Raw genomic sequence first — 22,724 nt, 5'->3', positions numbered from 1 at the left:
GAAGGGTGAGGCATGAGCAGGCTTTCTAGAGATTCTAAAGTTCTAGGTTTGTCCTAACCCCTAGCTTGGGAGCCACTAGTGACCCAAAGTCTCTTTGAGGGTAAACAGCGCAATGTTATTTCAGAGAAAGTGATCTATATTAAGGAAAATATCCAAGTTTTCTGACCTTCAGGAACATTATCAAACACTTCGAAAGTAAGAAAACTAACCACACTGAGGATATTTAATGCAAGCAAGATGGTAGAATACCCTGGTCCCCCTAGTTCCCTACCACCACCACCACCACAAATAAAATGAAATGGAGTGGAATGGGATGAGATGAAACCAGAAACAAACAAAGAAAGGGGAGTTGACTTTGGGTTTTCTTCAGGTAGAAGTTGATCTGCACACAAATCACTAATCCTTGATCCCTGAAGGAGGGCTCTTACTCCCTTGTGGAGTCTACCACAGCGCTCTGTGTATGGGGAATACTCCGTAAATGTCATTGCACAGGGAACTGTGTTTGAGAGCAGCACTGTAATACAGCTGCCACCTGCTACATGTGGCTCTTTAAGTTTAAATTAGATTAAATAAAATTAGACATTCTTTCCTTTGGAAACACTAATCCATTTTAAGTGCTCGGTGGCCAAATGTGGCTGGTGGCCACCATATCAGACAACATCGGCGTATAACCTTTCCGTTGTCACAGGAAGTTCTTTCGGGCTACACTGAAAAGGTTTGGAGGGTAGTACGGAAGTGGTCTCGTGGGCTTCCTTCGTTCTCAAGATTTGGTTATTGCATATGTTGATTTAAAAAGAAACTATTCTATAAAAACAAATTTTGTAAGGATCAGTGTGATTTTTTTCCTTTCACTTAACTTTTGTGTTAATTTTCTAGAGCCCCAAAGCTCATCTTTGAGGATGACAAATACACCTTCCCAACCACTCCGAACTACTCCTGGAAACAAACCTAGTGGGTTGGCCAGAGATCAGAGCGCAGGGACCCCCAGGAGTTCTGCGGAACCGGCTCAGACAGTGGTTTCCTTGGAAGCCTTCTCGGGCCTGAGGCTCAGGTCAGTAAGTGTAAAGGTCTCTCACTCTGTTCTCATGGCCCACCTGTCCTCCTTCTCAGGGATTGAGCCTTCTAGAAATAATGTGTTTGTACAGCAAATCCACTTAACACCACCAGCTCTTGAATTTGGCAGTAAGACGAGCCATAGCATTCAGTACAGTTTGCATGTGAAATGTTTAAAGAAGCTTTTTTCTTGTTTACTAAAACATAATTTAAAAAAAGGAAATGGACAAATAAATAATAGTATATATATATATATATATTTTTTTAAAGATTTTATTTATTTTACAGCGAGAGAGGGAACACAAGCAGGGGGAGTGGGAGAGGGAGAAGCAGGCTTCCCGCTGAGCGGGGAGCCCGATGCGGTGCTCGATCCCAGGACCCTGGGACCATGACCTGAGCTGAAGGCAGACGCTCAACGACTGAGCCACCCAGGCGCCCCTAAATAATAGTATATTTAATCAGAAACAGTGATAGAGACTATTTCTAAATCCATGAAGGTATATGCAGTTTAACCAGGATAGTAGTATCTTCTTATAACTAATGTTTTGTTTTTAAAGATTTATTTATTTATTTGAGAGAGCGAGAATGAGAGAGAGAAAGAGTACATGAGAGGGGGGAGGGTTAGAGGGAGAAGCAGGCTCCTTGCCAAGCAAGGAGCCCAATGCAGGACTCGATCCAGGGACTCCAGGATCATAACCTGAGCCGAAGGCAGTTGCTTAACCAACTGAGCCACCCAGGCGCCCCCTTCTTATAACTAATGTTAGGAAAAGTACCTGTGCTCTTTTTCCTCCTCAGCTTTTAAGGCAAATTTATGTCCTTTGCTTCAGTTACAACTGTGGGGAAATTAAGATACTCGGTTAAAATAGGCATACCTCCTAGGATCAGTTCAGTTAAAAGCCTTCTAAATCTTCTGTGCTCCATACCACTACTCCATTGTATCTCTCTTATTCTGTCAAAGCCCCAGTCAGAGCAGGGATCCTTACTCTGAGACCACGTTGCTTTTCGTACAGTCCCTCTGAGTAGCTAAGTGCAGTCCCTTTAGAGCATCTAACCCTTGTCAATCTAAACTAAAACTGCTAAGGTCTTAGATTATGTATTGAGCAGGGGGAGAACGTAGCTGTCAAAGTGTATTGTAAAGACTCTCTACTCTCCAAAATCAGAAGAAAGTACCCAGTTACATTTGAGGCAGCCTGTGGGGTGGGATGCAGTAAAAGCTGTGGTTCCCACTGAGGGCACCGCAGGGTTTTTTTTTTTCAAGGTAAACACCCCCCTACCAAGATGATACTGCCTGCCCCAATGAGTTCTCAGTTGAAATTCCCCACAGAGAAAGATGGTGCTAATGGGAGTGCACTGCACACGTGGATTGACTGGAGGTAGACAAAGTCAAAACTCGGCCAGAGTTGCTGAGCAGCCTACAGATTTAGGGGACTGCACAATTATTTGAGTCTGTAATTGTTATACCTGCACCTCAGGCCCTGAAGATACTCCAAAGGGCAGTAACATGAGAGTAACCGATTCACTCACAGAAATCAGGCCACGAGAAGGATTTCTCCACCTGCATCAGTGTTTTTCTCCTGAATAGTCTTTTTTTTTTATATATATTTTTTAAAGATTTTTATTTATTTATTTGAGAGAGAGATAGCAAGAGCAGGAACACAAGCAGGGGGAGTGGGAGAGGGAGAAGCAGGCTTCCCGCCGAGCAGGGAGCCCGATGTGGGACTCGATCCCAGGACCCTGGGATCATGACCTGAGCCGAAGGCAGACGCTTAACGACTAAGCCACCCAGGCGCCCTCTCCTGAATATTCTTAATTGCTTCAGAGTTAGCTCTATGACTTTCTATTCCTAAAGACTTTTGAAATAGTCAAAAGGCATGGTTTTTTTTGTTTGTTTGTTTTCTTTTGTCCTTGAATATATAATATGATCAAGTACAGAATAGGTATTAATATTCTCCTAGAGAAAAACAACTTTTACAAATCCACAAGTGTTTGGCCAGTCATGAGGAGTAAGAATATATTAATTGAAGCTAGATTCCATGCCTCTATTGTTATATGAAAATGTTGGGTTTAAAAAATCCAGTTAGAAATTAGAGACCCTGTGAAATTCTTACAGAACTGATGAAATTTAACTCTTATTTTTAGTATCAATTCATGATTTTGTATTAAAGTCAAAAGAGATTACTTTTAAAAGACAATTGTAACATACATTATAATTTATAAGAACTTAAAGAGTGTGCAGTCTTTCTTGTTTTCTGTATAAGCTCCAGTTCTCTATCCGAGGAATCATAAACTAGCTTTAAAAATTATCTTATTTTTATTTATCTGCCATAAAAGTCTTTGCCTTGTCCATACTACATAACCAAACCTCCCTGAGAACAGGTACTTCAGAGATTTCTGCCCAAAACGTCTCTTCTAACCAACCTGCTACAGTGCCAGGTAATCTCATATTAGAATAATAAGAGATTAGAATAATAATCTAATCATTGCTGGTTTCTTGACTCAGGCGGCCTCGAGTGTCCTCCACAGAGATGAACAAGAAAATGGTCGGCCGAAAACTGATCAGACTGTCTCAGCTCAAGGAAAAGATGGCAAGTGAGAAGCTAGAAGAAGTAGACTGGGTGACTTTTGGGGTTATATTGAAGAAAATCACTCCACAGAGTTGTAATAGTGTAAGCTATCTTACTGATTTCTTAGCTGCTCCATCACAAGCTGACTGTGGGTGCTCGTGTTCTTGATTTCTCTACCTTAAGCCCATCAGTATTTTATTTTGAGAAAGCTGCTAGTAAATTCGCAGATTGCCTCGCCATCATTGGATTGCTATCTGAAGGTTAAATTTGTAAAGAATGCCCTACTTACAGAAGACCTGGTTGTATAGAGTCCTTGGGCTTTTCACTGTATTATTCCTGCTGCATTTCACTTGTCATTGTTTTGGGGGTACATGTGGTGGTCCCTGTGACACTACCATCCCGACGGTGTGGGAGAGGCCGAGTTCCCAGATCCTCGGGAGAGCTTGCCTAAAAGGAAGAGGTCGTCAATCTCAGAAATTCTGAAATTGCAGAGCTGTCCAGCACAGTGGATCTTACAAAAGATGTAATAGGTTTTAAAATCGCACTTGACCGAGGTAACAGGAAGATGACTTGGTGGCCTGGCAAGTCAGAAAACCTGGGTCCTGAGCCTCATTCTCCTTAGCTATGTGAGCTTAGGTTGACCTTTAATCTTTAAGGACTTCCATTTCCTTCTTTGTAAAGGGAAGAAATTGGCTTTTGGTTATATCAGAATTCTCTCCCAGTAAATACTATGCTTAAGCATGCTCAATCCTGATTTCTTTCTCTAATTGAGATCTTGGTCAACCTGAGATTGTTCTGTGGGTGCTGATCTAGCCCTCTGACAGTCAAGGTGAACATGAACATGTCTGGTTCATTTGATTAAGTTCTTAACTGTGTCACAAGGGGCTATAATGACATTGAAATAATATGTGTGAAATTTTATCTGAACCCTTCCAAGAAAGGCTTTGTACCAATGCATGGAAGTGTAGTTGTAACACTTGAATCCAGTCAATAATTCACCATAACCTATAACCACACCTGTCCTGGTATGCCTGTGTGAAATAGCTTGATTCAATATTCAAATTATTTTGTTTAAAGAAAAAAAAGAAACTGTGAAAGTGGAAGTTTTTATATAAATGGTTAACATTTTGAGTTGCATTTTTTCAGATATATAATACTTCTGAAATTTTACAGTTAAACATAACCTGTTGTCTTTAAATGATGCTTTTGTTTTTCTTCTAAGCTAGGCAAAGATTGACTAGCACAGAGCTGACACCTTTTTATTAATATTAATAATATAATTAATTAGTGATAAATAATAGATCCACTAAATTTATATCAGTAAATTATTAAATGGTAGTGCCACAACTTCCACTGATCCTTTTAATATTCTGTGTGTGTGTGTGTAGTTACAAAGGCCATGCTATCCCATTGACTATTAGACCTGAGAATTAGAGACTTCACTAACGTTTTTGCTACTGGTTTGCCTTACTTCACCTTCATTTCTAAAATGAGAAAGGTAATAAATACTAAAGCCTAGAGAGAGAATTAATTTATAATGAGCAGACCACATTCTCAAGATTATGTAGTCAAGGTGGTTTATATATGTTTCTGCAGTAGAGCACTTGAACCATAAATGGAGATAGTAGAGCCCATTGTGCAAAATTTATTAAAAATAAGAATAAATATTTGTTCCAGGGGAAAACATTTAGTATCTGGCAACTGAATGATCTCCGTGACCTGACACGGTATGTGTCATTGTTCTTGTTTGGAGAAGTTCACAAAAAACTCTGGAAGACTGAACAGGGTACTGTCATAGGGCTGCTCAACGCTAACCCCATGAAGCCCAAGGATGGTTCAGAGGAGGTAAGAATCTGTTTCCATGGTTGGTTGGTTGGTTCCTTTCTTTCCTTCTTTTCCGTCTTCCTTTCTTTCCTTCTTTCTTTCCTTCCTTCCTTCCATCCATCTGTCTTTCTGTCCTTTCCTTCTTTCTTTCCTGCTGTCTTTCTTTCTTTCCTCCTCCCTCCCTTCCTCCTTTCCTTCCTTTCTTGTCTTCACAGCTTGGCCAAGTTCTATCAAAAACTGGTCTACCTCCAGATACTGAATCATGTTTTTATGTATCTCCACTAATCTGATTTTTTGTTTGTTCCTCACCCACCAATATTCTGAATTTCCCCCTACTCTTAAATGTTTCATAACAACTTCTTTCATTAAATCTTTCCACATTAGTTCCAAGTTTCCTGGAGTGTTTTGAACTATTCTGCTCAGGTTTTCTTAAATCTCTTTCATCGGTCTCCATTGGCGGCATCAAGCAGGCAGGATTTTCTGGTTGACGGGACTTTGCTCTGTTAGTTGTACAGCGATACCTGCAACTTAGAATGAGAGCGATTTCATCTTCTCAAGCAGCAGTAGAGTTTTCCCTGCTGTTGCAGACTGAGATCTGTGAGAGGCAAAGTTATTTCTTTTCTTCTTTCACCAGAGAACGGCAGCAAATCTTCATCAGTTGGTTCAAATGTGTTTGGCTACAAGTAACAGAAAAACTTCTCTACAGGTTGTTTTTTGTTTTGTTTTGTTTTGTTTTAAGATTATTTATTTTAAAGAGAGAGAGGGCACTAGCAGGAGGGGCAGAGGGAGAGGGAGAGAGAATCTTAACTGGAGATGGATGTGGGGCTCAAGCTCATGACCCTGAGATCACAACCTGAGCTGAAACCAAGAGTCGGGTGCTTAACTGACTGCACCACGCAGGTGCCCCACACTACAGTTTGTTTTAATGGTAAACATTGGGGTTTGTTTTTCTTACATAATAAATAATCCCAACATAGGCAGTGTAGTGATGTCAGGGCCAGTGTCTGTGAGCCTCTCAGCCTTCTCCTCTTCGTCACTGGATGGCTTTGAAGCTCTTGCCCTCACATCACCATTCAAGGCAGGAGTGAGCCAGCCCCACCCTGTCTGCTTTTGTTGGGAACTCCTGTGTCAGTTTCCTTGGCCAGAACACAGTCCCATGACCATTGCTAGCTTTAAGGGATGCTGGAAAAATGAACAGGATTCGTCACCTGAGGCTGAGTGTTGGCCAGCCCGAATGAAACTCAGATTCTATAGCAGAGACGTAGGAGACAATGGATACTGGGTGGAGAGTTGAACATGTCTTCTATGCCTCCCATTCCTAAAGCTGTTTCGTAGGGTCCTGGCTTCTAATTCCTGTAGACTGCTAAAGCCTTGCTAACTCCCACCAACCAAACTCTTACTCATTCTTGCTGATGAAAGGCCACACCTTTGTCAGCTTTTAACTCCCACACTGTGTCTTCTCTGCAGGTATGTTTGTCTATTGATCATCCTCAGAAGATTTTAATCATGGGTGAAGCTCTTGACCTGGGAACCTGTAAAGCAAAGAAGAAGAATGGACAGCCGTGTACACAGACTGTTAATTTGGTTGGTTTCTGTTCTTTTGGGATGGTTTCTGCTGAGGACAGGATCTAATGGGAATAGATTGTAGATAGCTTAGCAGTAACAGTCAATTTGGAACAGTTTCCTACATAACAGGAAGCACCAAAGTAAGAAAATCTAGTGTGTGGTTAGTAACTTCCAGTTTGAAAAACTGAGGACAAGGGAATGATTTAACCTCTCAGGAAGGTGATCTTTTATTACCAACTGACTAGGAGGTATAAGGAAGATGGAATTTTAGTTGCCCTCAATTCTGAGCAGTGCCAGAGATCAAACACTATGATGAAATACACTGAAAACCTTATTTTAGTCTCTGAACTCCAACATGTATTTTCTTAGAGCTTTTTAAAACATAATAGTCATGATAACTTGAGCTATAATGCACATACCATACACTTCACCCTTTTAAAGTGTACAGTTCAGTAGTTTTAATACTGAGGTGTGCAACCATCAATGACTACGTAATTTCAGACTCCCCCCACCCCAAAAAACCCCATACTCACTAGCAGTCACCCCCCATTACCCTCTCCTCTCAGCCCCTGGTAAGGACTACTCTGCTATTTGCCTGTATGGATTTGCCTCTGGACATTTCATATAATGGAAATTGTGTCTGGTTTTCACTTAGCATGTTTTCGAGATTCATTCACGTTGTGTGCATCAGTACTTCATTCCTTTTTGTGGTTGAATAATATTCCATTGTATGGATAGACCTGTTTTGTTCATTCATTAGTCAGTGGGCATATTATGAATACTGCTGCTACAAGCATTCTTGTACAGGTTATTATGTGGATGGTTGAATGTTTCCAGTTTCCTTGGGTATATAACCTGGAATTTCTGGGTTGCATGGTAACCCCATGTTTCAGCTTTTGAGGAGCAAGCAGACTGGCTTCCAGAGTGTCTTTTACATTCTCACCAGCAAAGAGGAGGTTCCATTTTCCACATCTCGGCCAGCACTTGTTTTTTTCTCTTGCCGGTGACAGCCATCCTAGTGGATGTGAAGTAGAGCTACTTAGAGCTCTTTGAACAGATTAAATGGCAAGTTTCAGTTTCATCTCCTTTTAGTTCCCTCATTCCTGCCTAACAGATGAGCTAGTGAGCAGGAAATAGCAGGAGGGAAATAGCTGGGAAAAGAGGTCTCAGCAGGAAGTGCCTGACAGATCTCCACATAGCAATGCTGTCATTAAAACCCCATTGTTGCTGCATCTAAGGGAATTTCAGGGTAGTCACTGCATAGCTGCACTTGAGGAATGGCCTTGGAGCTCAGTAGGTGGGGCTCTGTACTCAATAGCACCCCTGAAGCTGGGAGAAAGGAACAGTGTTTATTGACATTGTCGCCCTAGTCCTGATGCAGCTGCTCTTTTGCAGAATGACTGTGAGTACTGTCAGTACCACATCCAGGCCCAGTACAAGAAGCTCAGCGCCAGGCGATCCGACCTGCAGTCTACCTTCTCCGGAGGACGAATTCCAAAGAGGTTTACCCGCAAAGGCACCAGCCTAAGAGAACGGCTGTGTCGGGATGATTTTTACTATGGAGGGGTTTCTTCTGCATCCTATGCAGCCTCAATGTAAGACATTCTCCGGGGCTTCTTTTGGGACAGGGATCTTGCTTCTCTCCTTATGAGAATAAACCCAATGGTTGTACTTTTCTGTGATGGTCCTAAAGGACTTGTACAGGTTTTATCTTTCGTAAACTCACAGTCTGAAACAAGGTAAACAAGGACCTCCTTTATTCCCAGGTAGAGAGGAAAACACAGGAGGGGGGAACATTAAGTTGTGTCATGATGGTCTTTAACATAGAGCCCACACTGCTTCTTTGGCTTCTATGTAAATAGTGCAACTTTGTCAGGGGTGATTGTATGGCTGTTAAAAGTATGTTAATCCCAGTGTTGTCATCCTTTAAGTCATTTTCCTCATGACTTACAGTGAGGTGGCAGACCTCTTGGAACCCGCATTTAACTCAGTGAATTAATAGCAGTGAAGCCTTAAATAGGAGTGGGATGCTGCTGAGGCAGACATTCATGGCCTCTCTTCTGGGGATCTCAGGCTCTCTATAGAGTCCCCGAAGTAGGTGATCAATGCCCTTGTCACCGGAGGGAAGAAAGTACATCTGAGGACGTGGCTGGTTCAGGACCTGTTACAAAGGAGCTACCACTGGTCCAAGAACAAAACATTTCTTTCCCAGGCTAACAAATTGGGCAAGAGGACTTTCACCTCCTGCCTAACTTGTCATATTGAGCACATTTTTAAGATTTAAAATAATGCCTGTATTTTTCCAGACTGCAAAAAGCAATACTCCTGCATTATAAAAACATATCTGTATGTATACAGTTCAGTCAAAAGGAGACTGTAAAAACTAGGTGTAATCCCACTACCAAGTAATCGTTAGTTCCTTGCTATCTCTTGAACACACGTGCACACACATGCACACGAACACACACACACACAGCTGTATATGCTTTTAGATGTTTCTTTCCCATATGTATAAATTTCCATAAGATAAAATGAGATCATACTAGATCTATACTTTGCAACTCCCCCCTCCCCATAAAATAATTAATGCTTTCCTTATCGAATATGCACTTACGGCATTATTTTTAGTGGCCACATAGTCTTTTTTTACATGGTTCTGTGATAAAACCATTCCCTATGGTATTTCTAACTTATAACATTGCAAACAATATTTTAGCCCATTAATATTCTAAGTTTTTGCCTAGTCCTTAATTTCTTTAAGATAAATTCCTAGACTACTTGATCAAAGTGGGGTATATTTTTTATTTCTTTTGCCATATTGCTTTTCCAGAATGGCTTCCACCAAATTGGCAGGTTGCCTGACATAATGCATTCACCAGCTATGCTGTAGGATCGTGGTATTAAAGTTTCCTTATACAGTGCTTTGAGAAACTTTGACAGATTGTAATAAATGAATACTTCTGTGCCTTTACCTCATCAGAGCATTGAATTTTAGTGACTTTCCTTTTGGGGTGGTGACTCTTGTCATTTCAGTGCAGCCGCTGTTGCTCCTAAAAAGAAGATTCAAACCACTCTGACTAATCTGGTTGTTAAGGGGACAGACTTGATCATTCAGGAAACCCAACAAAAACTTGGTAACTTTGTTTTTCGATACCATATTTCTTTCTGCAGCTTAAATATGTAGTCTTTAGGATTGAAAATGGTCACAGTTGTTCATGCCCTAAGTTGTAACTATCCACTCTTCACTATAGTTAGTGAGTGATGTGGCCTAAGCACATCAGCCTGCTTGGCAGCATCTTAAGGAAAAACAGCATATTAATCATGGCTGAGTCTTTGCGTCAATACTTTGTAAATTTTCTTGATGTATCTGCTCTAATTCTTAATGTCCAGCATGAGAATCGGTAGTATCAAGTTCCTGGTCAAACCCATGAGTTACCTTCTCGTTAAAACAGGTCTAAGTCAAAGAATGGCACCTCTGCCCTTCTCACTTGGGGCTTTGTCCATAACAGTGGTGAGGGCCTAGCACAGACCCTACCCATAGCAAACATTCCAGACAGTGTAGGAAATGACCCTACAGACACTGGTGTTCTAATCATCACTTGAAACAAGATCTTTGTCATGCCTTTGCAGTCCTACGAATCTACGAGAGGCTAAGGATTCTTTTTTTTTTTTTTTTTAAAGATTTTATTTATTTATTTGAGAGAGAGAGAATGAGAGAGAGCACATGAGAGGGGGGAGGGTCAGAGGGAGAAGCAGACTCCCTGCCGAGCAGGGAGCCCGATGCAGGACTCGATCCCGGGACTCCAGGATCATGACCTGAGCCGAAGGCAGTCGCTTAACCAACTGAGCCACCCAGGCGCCCAGGATTCTTATTTTTCTCTTGGCATTCCATCTACTTCATTTACAAATGACTAAGTTGTGAATGCAGAGCTTTAAAAGTGATGCCACATAATCTCAAACTGCCAGAACTTTGAGTCCTCTAAAGCTGATGTTTGTATATTCCAGGAATACCCCAGAAGAGCTTGTCTTGCTCTGAGGAATTTAGGGAACTGATGGATTTGCCTACGTTTGGAGCCAGAAACTTAAAACAACATTTAGCCAAAGCCAGGTTATCAGGTAGAGTCCGCCTTCCCCTGCTCTGGCCCCATGTCTGTGTTCCCGTGGCCCCTTGGAGCCCCTCAGTCTGTGGTGTGTGTTTCAGGGGTGACGGGGAGCCTGAAACCCACTTTCCAGGCTATCTCAGCATCAGCCCTCTTGAAGCAGCAGAAGCAGCATGTGCTGGAGATGAGGAAGAAGAGGTCAGAAGAAATGCAGAAACGGTAAGAACGGTTCGATATACCCTATTTGGATAGCTCATCTCAGGGGTCCTCCTGTCTTAGTGGATTTAAGGGATCAGAATGTCTTACTGGATTTCCAAAATGTGCCTTTAGTATTTGGATGGTTGGCTACCTTTTTAACTCTGAAAGTTCAAAACTGATTTTACCATAACCTAAGGAGATAGCCTTTCTAGTTCTGTATTTCTGACACATGATCGTGAATCTGAGACTAGGTGGGGCAGGTTACAGTAATTAGCACTCCGAGGAAGAAGAGAAAGAAGGAACACTTGAAGAGGGGATTGTGAAAGGGGAAAGCACGTGTTGACCTGTTTCCTCTCATTTCTTATTTCTACCACAATTTGTTTTTTAATTACTGGCTAGGCCAGTGAGTAGATTTTGCAGTTTTTCAGGTAAATGGTAAAAATGAGGCAGTGAAAGTGGAGTCATTGTAGAGGTAAAAACAAGTGGAAAATGGTGCAGAAGGTAGATGAATCAAAGATTCATAACTCAAGTTATCAGAATAGTGGTAAGAGTAACAGTTTATAGATGCTTAACATGTACAGAGCATGCTATGCACCGCATACATACAACGTCTCATTTGGGCCTTACCATTATCTGTGAGGTGCTGTTATCCTTGTTGTATGAGTCACGTAACTGAGCGCCAGAGAGCTGGTTGGTGATGGGGCCCAGGTTTGGACTCATACCTGTTCTGCCCCTGTTAAAACAGTTAACGCTGTCCCAAATCTGGGCCACTGAAAGGTAGATGGTTCAATAAACGGGAAAGTCAACTTTAAGCCACCAGGAAATTCTCTGGAAAAATCCAGAGCATAGATTTGGCCTCAGGCAGGTGAATTTGAGGTGCTGATGGAATATCTCTGGAGGCATTCTTCATGTGGCTACAGATGATATAAATAGATAGATGGAGTTCTGGCCTTGTGTGAAATAGAGGGCACCTGCCCATTGAAAGGTATTACAGTTGGAAGTTTTTCATAATTTTGCTGGCCAAATAAAACATCTCTTTGGGCAGGTCTCACAGGCAGGTTGCAGGAGTGGGCATGTGGTAGTGAAAAGAATCCTGGCCTGGGGTTACCTGGTACTGATCCTCAGCCTGTCACTTACGGGCAGTAGGGTTTTGGGTTCAATTTCTTCACCTATAAGATGAAAGTTCTGGACTAAATAGTTTGTGGCGACTGTTGTTTTTCAATAGCCCTTAAGACTATTTACAAAATGAATCACCATGTGGATTATAGTGTCTTTCTGTGAAGGACTTTCAAACGTATCCTGTGTGTTATCGCTCCCCAGTAAACTAAAATACAGAGAAATTCCATGAGTTCCTGAAGGTCCTAGCTAACCAGAGAGCTAGGAATACAGCTCACATCTCCCCTTCAGGGCTGTGTTCTATAGAGAGGCACCACTAGAAACCAGTTGGCAAAAATAGTAATCATGTTCTAAATTGGTAAAATAGTGAGAGCTTATCAATGAATAATCAGTTAACCGGGGTTAGCAAAGCCAGCACGTTCTCAGTGTGTGCTAATCTGAATTCTTGACCAAGGAGGTTTACTAACTTTACTAACCACTACTTATCAGCTGGTGGCCTTGCCTGCAGTGTCCCAGTCTGCATATTTTGTGACTGCATATTTCTTTAAAGATTTCTCCAAAGCTCAAATGGGGTTGAGAGCCCAGCTGTGCCACCCTCTTCTCAACGGGCCCCTTCTCAGTCTCTGCAAATGGGGGCTGCGTTGCCTGGCCTAGAAGGAACGCCAGCCACACAGATACCCAAGCTTGGGCGAGGCATCTCAGAAGGAGATGATGTTCTCTTTTTTGATGAGTCGCCACCACCAAGACCAAAACTGAGTGCTTTAGCAGAAGCCAAAAAGGTAAGTGGTATCTATTTTCAACATTTGAATTTGCATTCTGTAGGACGTACCTGGAGTTGCAAACTTTATATGTCTATGATCAGGAAAGACCGTAATAACTATTTATTGATCATGATAATCAGAGTCAAAGGAATTTCAAGTGATGATGGTATCAACATAATGCCATTGATTTAATCCAAGAACGTTACGCATTCCCAACACTGTTCCTTGTGAGGCTGAGGGAGATGGCCTAAACGCTGGCCGGCCTGAGGGAAACAAATTCTGGGAATTGTTAAGGCAAGACTGTAAAATGGTGGTTGAAAGAATCCTTCTTTAAAAGAAATCTTACACAGGAGCTAAGTTGCTCTGATTGACGTAGGAGTTGGGAGTGCTCAGAACCCCACCCCACCCCTTCCTGAGTCACCCTGAGCCCTGACTTCTCTTTGTTCTCATTAGCCGTTATCACCGCATGAAGGGCAAAGGCTAGTCATAAGGCAAAGCTGCACCTGCAGTAATGATAGTGACAACAGTTGCACATGTGATCTCGGGGTCATGAGTTTGAGCCCCACGTCGGGTGTAGAGATTACTGAAAAAATAAACTGTAAAACAAAACAATTGCACATGTACCCGTGATATATACACACATGTTGTTTACTCCATATAGGTTTGTGCTTTGCACGCATTCTCTCTTTGCGTCCGCACAACCTAGTAAACGGTATCATCTCCATTTTATAAATGTAGAACCTGAAGCTGAAAAATTAAGTAATTTGTGTAAGGTTACAAACTAGTAAGTGGCAGAGCTAGAATCCTATCCTCATTCTGTCTGACTGTAAAACAAACTTCCACAATGTTTATGTGGTTCCTCTGTGGGTCCTAAAGCCCACAGTGTAACTGAACTGTTGAACTTGGTATTTAAATAAGCTGAAACTTTATTAGCTTATAGACCTGTCTCCATGCTTTAAAATTTTAATAACTGGGTTAATAATGCTAAGCAAAGAGAAGATATGTTTTGCTGATTTATATTTGAGAACAGAATTCATGGTTAAAAACTAGAAAAGGGACATAGGGCTACAGGTAACTGTCTCATCTTTGACTGTTATCTCCTCTTTTTCTAGTTAGCTGCCATAACCAAATTAAGGGCAAAAGGCCAGATTCTTACAAAAACAGACCCAAACAGCATTAAAAAGAAGCAAAAGGACCCCCAGGATGTCCTGGAAGTGAAGGAACGCGTAGAGAACAACACCTTTTCTCCTCAAGGTACTGTGGATTTCAGAGTTAGCAGTGGGAAGTCCGCTGACTGTGAGGAGATATTCTAAACTATAACCACCATCCCTGATGCCAGAAGTCATAATCTTACTTAAACTGGCCTCTCTGTACAATACCTAAATAGAATCTCTACAACTGGAACTGACCGTTTTCTATAAGCACATTAAATTGAAATGAAATTATGCACAACCTAAAAACTTCAAAGATTACTCATGGATCTTTGTACAGATACATTAGTATAAAGATTTACTTTGAAAGAAGTAGAATTTCTTTGTTTGCAAATTACCGTTTTTACTTTGAAAACTCAAGTTGGCAGTGACATTTTACCATCAATTTATAAAAAGGATTTTTGTTAATGTTACCTATCATCATAGTCCGCTCCTGTCTTAAGGTGGAAGAGATTCTCATCCAGTGGTCAAATCTGCCATCCCCCGTATTGTAGACCCTACTTCTCCGCTTACTCCTGAGGAGTTTTCCTCTGTTGGTACCTAGTGGGGTAAATGAAATTTGAAGGGCCTGGTGGGCAGAGACGGAAAAAACTGGAGGAAGCTGAGTCCCTGAGGCTCCCTGGCTTCCTGAAATTCCTCTGTGACAGCTGCTGTGTTTCCTTTCTGCTCTAGCTGAAGATGAATTGGAGCCTGCCAGGAAAAGAAGGAGAGAACAACTTGCCTACCTGGAATCTGAGGAATTTCAGAAAATTCTAAAAGCAAAATCAAAGCACACAGGGATACTCAAAGAGGTAAGAGCTCAAAAGGTCAGAAATTATAGAGATGCCCTCCAGACATGAGGTACTTTGTCATGGGACTAAGAATCTATTTCTTCGGCCTCAACCAAGATGTACTTATATGTCTGAGTTGACTTTGAAGAACAGGAATATTTCTGATAGAATTTAGCTTTGCCTCTGTCCTGGAATTGAAGAATATCATTTATCATTATTTTAATGGACCTCAGTGTTATAATAATGTTGCCACGTAGTTATGGCTTTGAATTGATGTTTAAGCGGTTCATCGCTATAGCTTTCTTTTCTGTCCTGCTATATGGGAAGGGATATTTTTTTTTTCCATTCAAGTATTTTTTTTTTAATTTTTTATTGTTATGTTAATCACCATACATTACATCATTAGTTTTAGATGTAGTGTTCCATGATTCATTGTTTGTGCATAACACCCAGGGCTCCATGCAGAACGTGCCCTCCTCTATACGCATCACCAGGCTAACCCATCCCCCCACCCCCCTCCCCTCTAGAACCCTCAGTTTGTTTTTCAGAGTCTATCGTCTCTCATGGTTCGTCTCCCCCTCCGATATCCCCCCCTGCTACCTTCTTCTTTTTTTTTTTTTTCTTAACATATATTGCATTATTTGTTTTAGAGGTACAGATCTGAGATTCATCAGTTTTGCACAATTCACAGTGCTTACCAGAGCACATACCCTCCCCAGTGTCCATCACCCAGTCACCCCATCCCTCCCATCCTACCCCCCACTCCAGCAACCCTCAGTTTGTTTCCTGAGATTAAGAATTCCTCATATCAGTTAGGTCATATGATACATGTCTTTCTCTGTTTGACTTATTTCACTCAGCATAATACCCTCCAGTTCTATCCACGTCGTTACAAATGGCAAGATCTCATTCCTTTTGATGGCTGCATAATATTCCATTGTGTATGTATGTGTGTATGTATGTATGTATATATATGTGTGTGTGTATATATATATATATATATACATACACACCACATCTTCTTTACCCATTCATCTGTCGATGGACATCTTGGCTCTTTCCACAGTTTGGCTATTGTGGACATTGCTGCTATGAACATCGGGGTGCACATACCCCTTCAGATCCCTACATTTGTATCTTTGGGGTAAATACCCAGTAGTGCAGTTACTGGATCGTAGGGTAGCTCTATTTTCAACTTTTTGAGGAACCTCCATACTGTTTTCCAGAGTGGCTGCACCAGCTTGCATTCCCACCAACAGTGTAGGAGGGTTCCCCTTTCTCCGCATCCCCGCCAACATCCATTCAAGTATTTTTATATTGGTATTTCAAATACTGTAAATCAGTAGTTACCAACCCATTGGGGGTAGTTGCTCCCAATACCGTGTATTTTGGATTGCTCCCTTATTATCCTGAAATAAAATTCTTGGATAATATAAATTACCTAACTACAGATTTCAAGAATATCAATATAATATTCTATGTGTAATGTAAAGAAGAAAAAAGGAAAATGTTTATATTAAAAATATATATTTGATTATGTAAATATGTAGGTACAACTATCCCAGAAGAAATAATGAAGTTGTCAGAGGGTTGGATTAGAAACATAAATGAGGCAAGTAGAAATGAAGGCTCCTTAGGTGTGTTTGATTGGTGACTTAAGTACCATGGGTCTGTTTCTTTGACAGTATGATTTTTTTTTTTTTTTTTTTTTTTTTAAACAATGAATAATCCTGGGGCGCCTGGGTGGCTCAGTTGTTAAGCGTCTGCCTTCGGCTCAGGTCATGGGATCGAGACCCGCATCGGGCTCCCTGCTCCGCAGGAAGCCTGCTTCTCCCTCTCCCACTGCCCCTGCTTGTGTTCCCTCTCTCTCTGTCAAATAAATAAAAATTAAAAAGTCTTTAAACCGTGAATAATCCAGGGAACGATCGAAGACACCAAACTACAGTTGTCCCTCTATATACACAGGAGTTGCCTGGTTGTACTCTTGGTATATTCAATGTATATTTGAACTGTACACAAATACTGTAGGGTTGTATATAAAGCCAGTTAGGTTTGAGGATTATAATTGGGTTTTTCATCCACATGGGTGCCTTCTAGAACAGTCAGAAGAATCCTTTCATATGAAGGGACTGTTCCATGCATTGTGGGTGCAGCCTACCCGGTCCCTGCGAGTAGCAGGGGTAGCAATCGTTGGGATGACCAAAAAAAGTGCTCCCACCGGTTTTCACAATGTCTCCATGGGGGCAGTGCTCTGAGTGCTCTGCTCTTTTGATAAACTACTGACTAATGAGACAGTTGTATATCCCACCATTCTACCAGACCTGAAACTTGGCCGGGAGAGAAGCTGGGGCCAACCCTAAGAGGCTGTAGAGCTGAGCTCCTGGCTCTGTGGCCACCAGAGGCCCCGGGCCTTGTGCAGCTGCAATAACTCCCCAGCCGTGACCACCTTCTGCTCTCAATCTCTCTCTGCCCTCACACCTACTCCCTGTTCAAGACAACCAGGGATTCCTCCTGCCAAGTGCTTGGTCTGGCAAATAGACTGGGCTGTCATAAGTGGGGTGCCACTGAATGCCTTCCATAGCCTGAGTCTGTATTGGCACAGGAGAAATAATTCCCTTCTGTTGCACACACTTGACGCGATGATGCTGTTAATGTTAGTATTTTCAGTTTGTATTTGGTGTTTTAAAATTTAAATCACCAGATGCTTTCATCCTAGTTTTTGGAAAAATAAGAGCTTATGTCTACTTCTGATCATCTTTTGGTTTACAGTTCCTTGAGCTCTTATCAGGTGTCCTCATAACAGCTTGTCTCTTTGGTTGTTTTTATTATTATTAAATCAGTGCCTGAATACGTGTTGGATTTGGTGCAAGGTCTCTTGTATGCCTTGTCGTTCCAGGCTGAGGCTGAGCTGCAGGAACGTTATTTTGAGCCACTGGTGAAAAAGGAACAAATGGAAGAAAAGATGAGAAGCATCAGAGAAGTGAAATGTCGAGTAGTGACATGCAAGACGGTGAGTATAGGAGATGCTTCTAACCCTGGGCCCAGTTTGGAGCTGTTGTGACCTCTTGTGACTCAGTGGGACATGGAGATATATGGGATATGGGGCCATGTCTTGTGATTGGAGTCCTGCACAGGTCATTTAATTAGGCTGGAAAGCAAGCTGCTCACAACAGCCAAGGACCTGGCTGCCTGCCCACTTGGCCTCCAAGCTCTGGTGGCAGAGCGTTGATGGTGAGATTCTCCTCTCATTTGATCACAGCTCCTGGTTCTGCAGGCAAGCCTTGTCCATTGGACCCAAGTTATTCTTACCTGTCCTTCTCAAGTTTCTAGCACACCCTCAGTCCGTGGTTCACAGTCCCGGGACATAGGTTGAATGATTTCCTTTGGCGTCACATGTTAGGACCAACTACTATTGTCCCTTTCTACTCAGGGCTTAACCTGCTAAATTGAATCTCAAGGCAAAGTATAAATTACATTATTTTTTATATTTGCAGAATTTTTACACTAAGTCTACTAGAAAATGATAAACCCCCGTCCATCAACACTGATAAAATAGTACCAAAAAATAGTTCTTGCAGAACCGTATCCTTCCATTACCATTCATTTTATCCTCCCTCGCTAATCCCCCTCATAAGCACGTGTAAGAGGAGGAAGAGGCTTAGCTTACCAAGTACAATTTTCTCTGTCTTTATTCCTTTTCAAACCTTACCACTCCTTTACATTTAGGGGACGGCCCTAAGTCAGCTGTCACCAGAAGGCAGGGGCTTCCTTGAGAAAGTTGAGAATAAGTAAAGGTTTTACCTCAGACAACAGCTTTTACTCTGACAGAACAGCAAACCTAAGGACATAGCTGGTGTGTTAGTTTCCCATTGCTGTTCAGATAACCACCACCTTGACAGTTTAAAGGACACAACTTTATTATCTTGCATTTAAGTAGGCCGGAAGTCTCCGTGGGTCTCATGGGGCTAAAATCCAGGTCTGGCAGGACTGCGTTCCTTCTGGAGGCTCTAGGGAAGAATCCGTTTCCTTGCCTTTCCTGGCTTCTTGAGCCCACCTGTATTCTTTGGCTTGCAACTCCTTCCTCCATCTTCAGAGCCAGCCATGGCAGGCCAAGTCCTCTTCTCACATCCTCCGGCCTCCTCCCTAAGGAGTCCCACTTCCACTTTTAAGGGCCCTTACGATTCCGTTGGGCCTACCCGATAATCCAGGATCATTTCCCAATTTTAAGATCAACTAACAACCCTGGTCCCCCTTTGCCATGTAACCTAATGTGCTCATGGGTTCTAGGGAGTAGGGTGTGTGTGTCTTGGCAGGGGGTGGCTGTTCTGCCTACCACAGCTGGCGTACCATTCTGCTCTGTATTTCTGAGGCTGCCAAAACCAAAAGTTACTTCTCTGGCTAGACTCTGATTACCGGAAACCACGGGGCTCTGTCCCAGCAGCTATTTCAATGTTCACCCATCATTTCCTTCTCTCTTTCTCTTTCTCTTTCTTTCTTTCTTTCCTTTCTTTCCTTTCTTTCCTTTCTTTCCTTTCTTTCTTTCTTTCTTTCCTTTCTTTCTTTCTTTCTTTCTTTCTTTCTTTCTTTCTTTCTTTCTTTCTTTCCTTCTTTCCTTCCTTCCTTCCTTCCTTCCTTCCTTCCTTCCTTCCTTCCTTCTTTCTTTCTCTTTCTTTCTTTCCTTCCTTCCTTCTTTCTTTCCTTTCTTTTTTCTTCCTTCTTTCCTTCCTTTTTTTTTCCTTTTTCTTTCTTTCTCCCCTCCCTTCCCCCCCCTTTTTTTTAATGTGTCATAGAATTACATTCATGCAAAATTCAAAACCAGGCAAATGAATCTCTGCTGCTAGAAAGCAGGGTGGTAATTACCCTTGCGGTGCAGGGGGAGCAGTGCCTGGAAGGGGGCGCAGGGAGTGCTTCAGGAGTGCTGGGGAGGTTCTCTTTCTTAGTCTGGATGCTGCTAAGTGTTTACTATTCTATTCAGTCCTTGTGAGGATCGAAATTACAAGTGAATTATTAATATCTCTGCTTGATTTTGCTGCTTATGAAATAAGAGTAGTAAAGCTTACTTCCTTTTCTGAGGCTTTTTAAGAGGAAATAAAAGGGCTACTGAATAGGCCCCAAGTGTCAGTGTCCTATCACCAAGCAATGGCAGTAAATTTAGGACAGACCTGATGAAGCTATTGGGAGGTTTCCAGTGTTTCTGTCTTGATGTTACAGAAGGTTGTTGTGTACTTCATGCCTGACCAAAAATTGTGGCAAACACAAGAAAAAATCAGTCCGCGGGACTCAAGAAATCAGCGCAGCTAGTAGATAAGGTGGTTGCTCTGCTCTCAGCTACCTGGGTGGTGGTGAGAAAACAAAAGTTCTCATGGAACAGATTGCCCTCTTAGCAGATAGCCAGTTTCTCTTTCAAAGCTCTTGAGAGATGTGTGCCCTCCTGTTGGTTTTATGCAGTGTGCCTACACCCACTTCAAGCCTTTGGAGACCTGCATCAGTGAGCAGCATGACTACCACTGGCATGACGGCCTAAAGAGGTTTTTCAAGTGTCCCTGTGGAAACAGAAGCATCTCCCTGCATAGGCTCCCCAAAAAGCACTGCAGGTAGGAGAATTACCTGACGTTTTTAAACCCTCTTCAATTCCCATGTGATGCCGTTCTACTAGAACATTGGACAATTCATTTTGAGGGTCAGGCCTTATTTCCATGCCTCTTCGGGCCATCCCTAAAAGCTCACAGAGGGAAGGGACCCTGCCCTCTTCACTGCTTTACCCCTAGTACTTAGTATAGTGCCCCCATAGTGGGTCCTCACAAATGTTTGTTGAATGAAAGACAGAAGTCATTTCTCTGAAGGTCCTGAAGTTGCTGGGACAAGAACTAGGGAACCAGAACCAGGGTAGACCTTAGAGCAATGAGCTAACTGCTGTGGCCATTTTTGCCCTGGGAGCATTGGCCGACTCTAGGCCAAGCGGGAAGCTGAGAGTCTGGGTCTGGTCCTGGAGGAGGACACCCACAGAACTGTTGATGGAGATTGGGATTCTCCTACAGTGGTTGATACTCCCTTTAGGATATTTATTTCATTCAGGTTTTCTTGATGTTCTCAGAGCACTAGTTTAAGGACCATCCCACTCAGAAGTAGAATTAGGGGGTGCCTGGGTTGCTCAGTTGTTGGGCGTCTGCCTTCGGCTCGGGTCATGATCCCAGAGTCCTGGGATCGAGTCCCATATCAGGCTCCCTGCTCGGCGGGGAGCCTGCTTCTCCCTCTCCCACTCCCCCTGCTTGTGTTCCTGCTCTCGCTATTCTGTCAAATAAATAAATAAAATCTTTAAAAAAAAAAAAAAAGAAGTAGTAGAATTAGGATCACATTAAATGAATAAACCAATTTTGTGGGAACTAATGTCTTTTATATATGAAATCATCTTTTTTAAGATCATGGAGTATCTTCCCATTTATTCATTCCATCCTCTGGCTTTTATTAATTTTTAAAATTATCTCCACTGAAATGTTGAGTATTCTTAATTAATTCTTAGATGTGTCATTGTTTTTGTTGATACTTTGAACGGCAACTTACTTTCTAGTATATTTTTTAGTTGCTTATTGTTGGTGTAGAGAAATGTTATTAATTTTTTTATATGGTGATCTTGCCTCTGGCAAGCTTATTAGGCTCTTATGCCAGTAACTTGTTGATTTCTCTATGTAGTTGATCATCCGCAAATAAAGAAAATTTTACCTGTTTTGTTCCCATCCTTACACCCTCTATTTCTTTGTCTTTCCTGATAGGGTTGGCCAGACCTCCAATACTATATTAAATAATAGTGATGATAGTGGGCTTCCATTTTTGATCTTTATCTTAAAGTGAATGTATCCTTCACAAATTTCTCCTCCAAGTATAACCTTTACCAACTTAAGGAAAGTTCCTTTTTATTTCCAGTTTACTATGATTGTGAGTAGATATCTTTTCTTCATTGTACGATCTTACCATTTAGCTTATCCATGGGTTGTTTTTAAGTTGACTGACTTCTTTATATATTTTGGATATTAACCCCTTGTCTGATAGATGGCTGGCAAACATTTTCTCCTGCTCTGTAGGTTTTCATTGTGTTACTTGTTAATTTTGATGTGCAGAAGCTTTTGAGTTGATGTGGTCCCATTTGTTGATTTTTGCTTTTGTTGCCTGAGCTTTTGGCATCGTGTTCAAAAAGTCAGTGCCAAGACCAGTATCAATCAACTTTTTCCCTACATTTCCTTCTAGGAGTTTTATGGTTTCAGGTCTTATGTTTAAGTGTTTCACCCGTTTCAAGTTAATTTTTGTGAGGGATGTGAGATAATGGTCCACTTTCTTTTTCTGCGTGTGTTTCTCCAGTTTTCCCAGCACTGTTTGTTGAAGAGACTGTCCTTTCCCCATTTGGGTATTCTTGACTATATATACTGGGATTTAAATCTAGGCCTTCTATTCTGTTTTACTGGTCGATGTATCTATTTTTGCGCCAGGATCATCCTGCTTTTATTACTATGGCTTTGTAGTATAGTTTGAAACCTGGAAGCATGATGCCTCCCGCTTTATTCTTTTT

The 22,724-nt window shown here is 41.8% G+C and overlaps 1 protein-coding gene across 1 annotated transcript in view; it reads left to right on the top strand.

The window, feature by feature from the left end:
- Positions 1 to 22,724, top strand: part of MCM10 (minichromosome maintenance 10 replication initiation factor) — a 47,970-nt gene that overhangs the window by 5,606 nt on the left and 19,640 nt on the right. The window contains exons 5-17 of the mRNA XM_035021632.1: positions 877 to 1,051; positions 3,554 to 3,719; positions 5,295 to 5,462; positions 6,909 to 7,025; positions 8,403 to 8,602; positions 10,041 to 10,141; positions 11,013 to 11,123; positions 11,209 to 11,326; positions 12,972 to 13,200; positions 14,295 to 14,436; positions 15,066 to 15,184; positions 18,060 to 18,173; positions 20,612 to 20,757. Coding sequence (XP_034877523.1) covers positions 877 to 1,051; positions 3,554 to 3,719; positions 5,295 to 5,462; positions 6,909 to 7,025; positions 8,403 to 8,602; positions 10,041 to 10,141; positions 11,013 to 11,123; positions 11,209 to 11,326; positions 12,972 to 13,200; positions 14,295 to 14,436; positions 15,066 to 15,184; positions 18,060 to 18,173; positions 20,612 to 20,757 — 1,906 coding nt within the window. The remainder of the gene's footprint in view (positions 1 to 876; positions 1,052 to 3,553; positions 3,720 to 5,294; positions 5,463 to 6,908; positions 7,026 to 8,402; positions 8,603 to 10,040; positions 10,142 to 11,012; positions 11,124 to 11,208; positions 11,327 to 12,971; positions 13,201 to 14,294; positions 14,437 to 15,065; positions 15,185 to 18,059; positions 18,174 to 20,611; positions 20,758 to 22,724) is intronic.

This window comes from Mirounga leonina, unplaced genomic scaffold (genome assembly GCF_011800145.1).
Source record: "Mirounga leonina isolate KUSES-001 unplaced genomic scaffold, KU_Mleo_1.0 Mir_175, whole genome shotgun sequence".
Classification (NCBI taxonomy): Eukaryota; Metazoa; Chordata; class Mammalia; order Carnivora; family Phocidae; genus Mirounga; species Mirounga leonina.
Note: the sequence above shows the minus strand (reverse complement) of the source record. Positions and strands in the feature narration are given on the sequence as shown.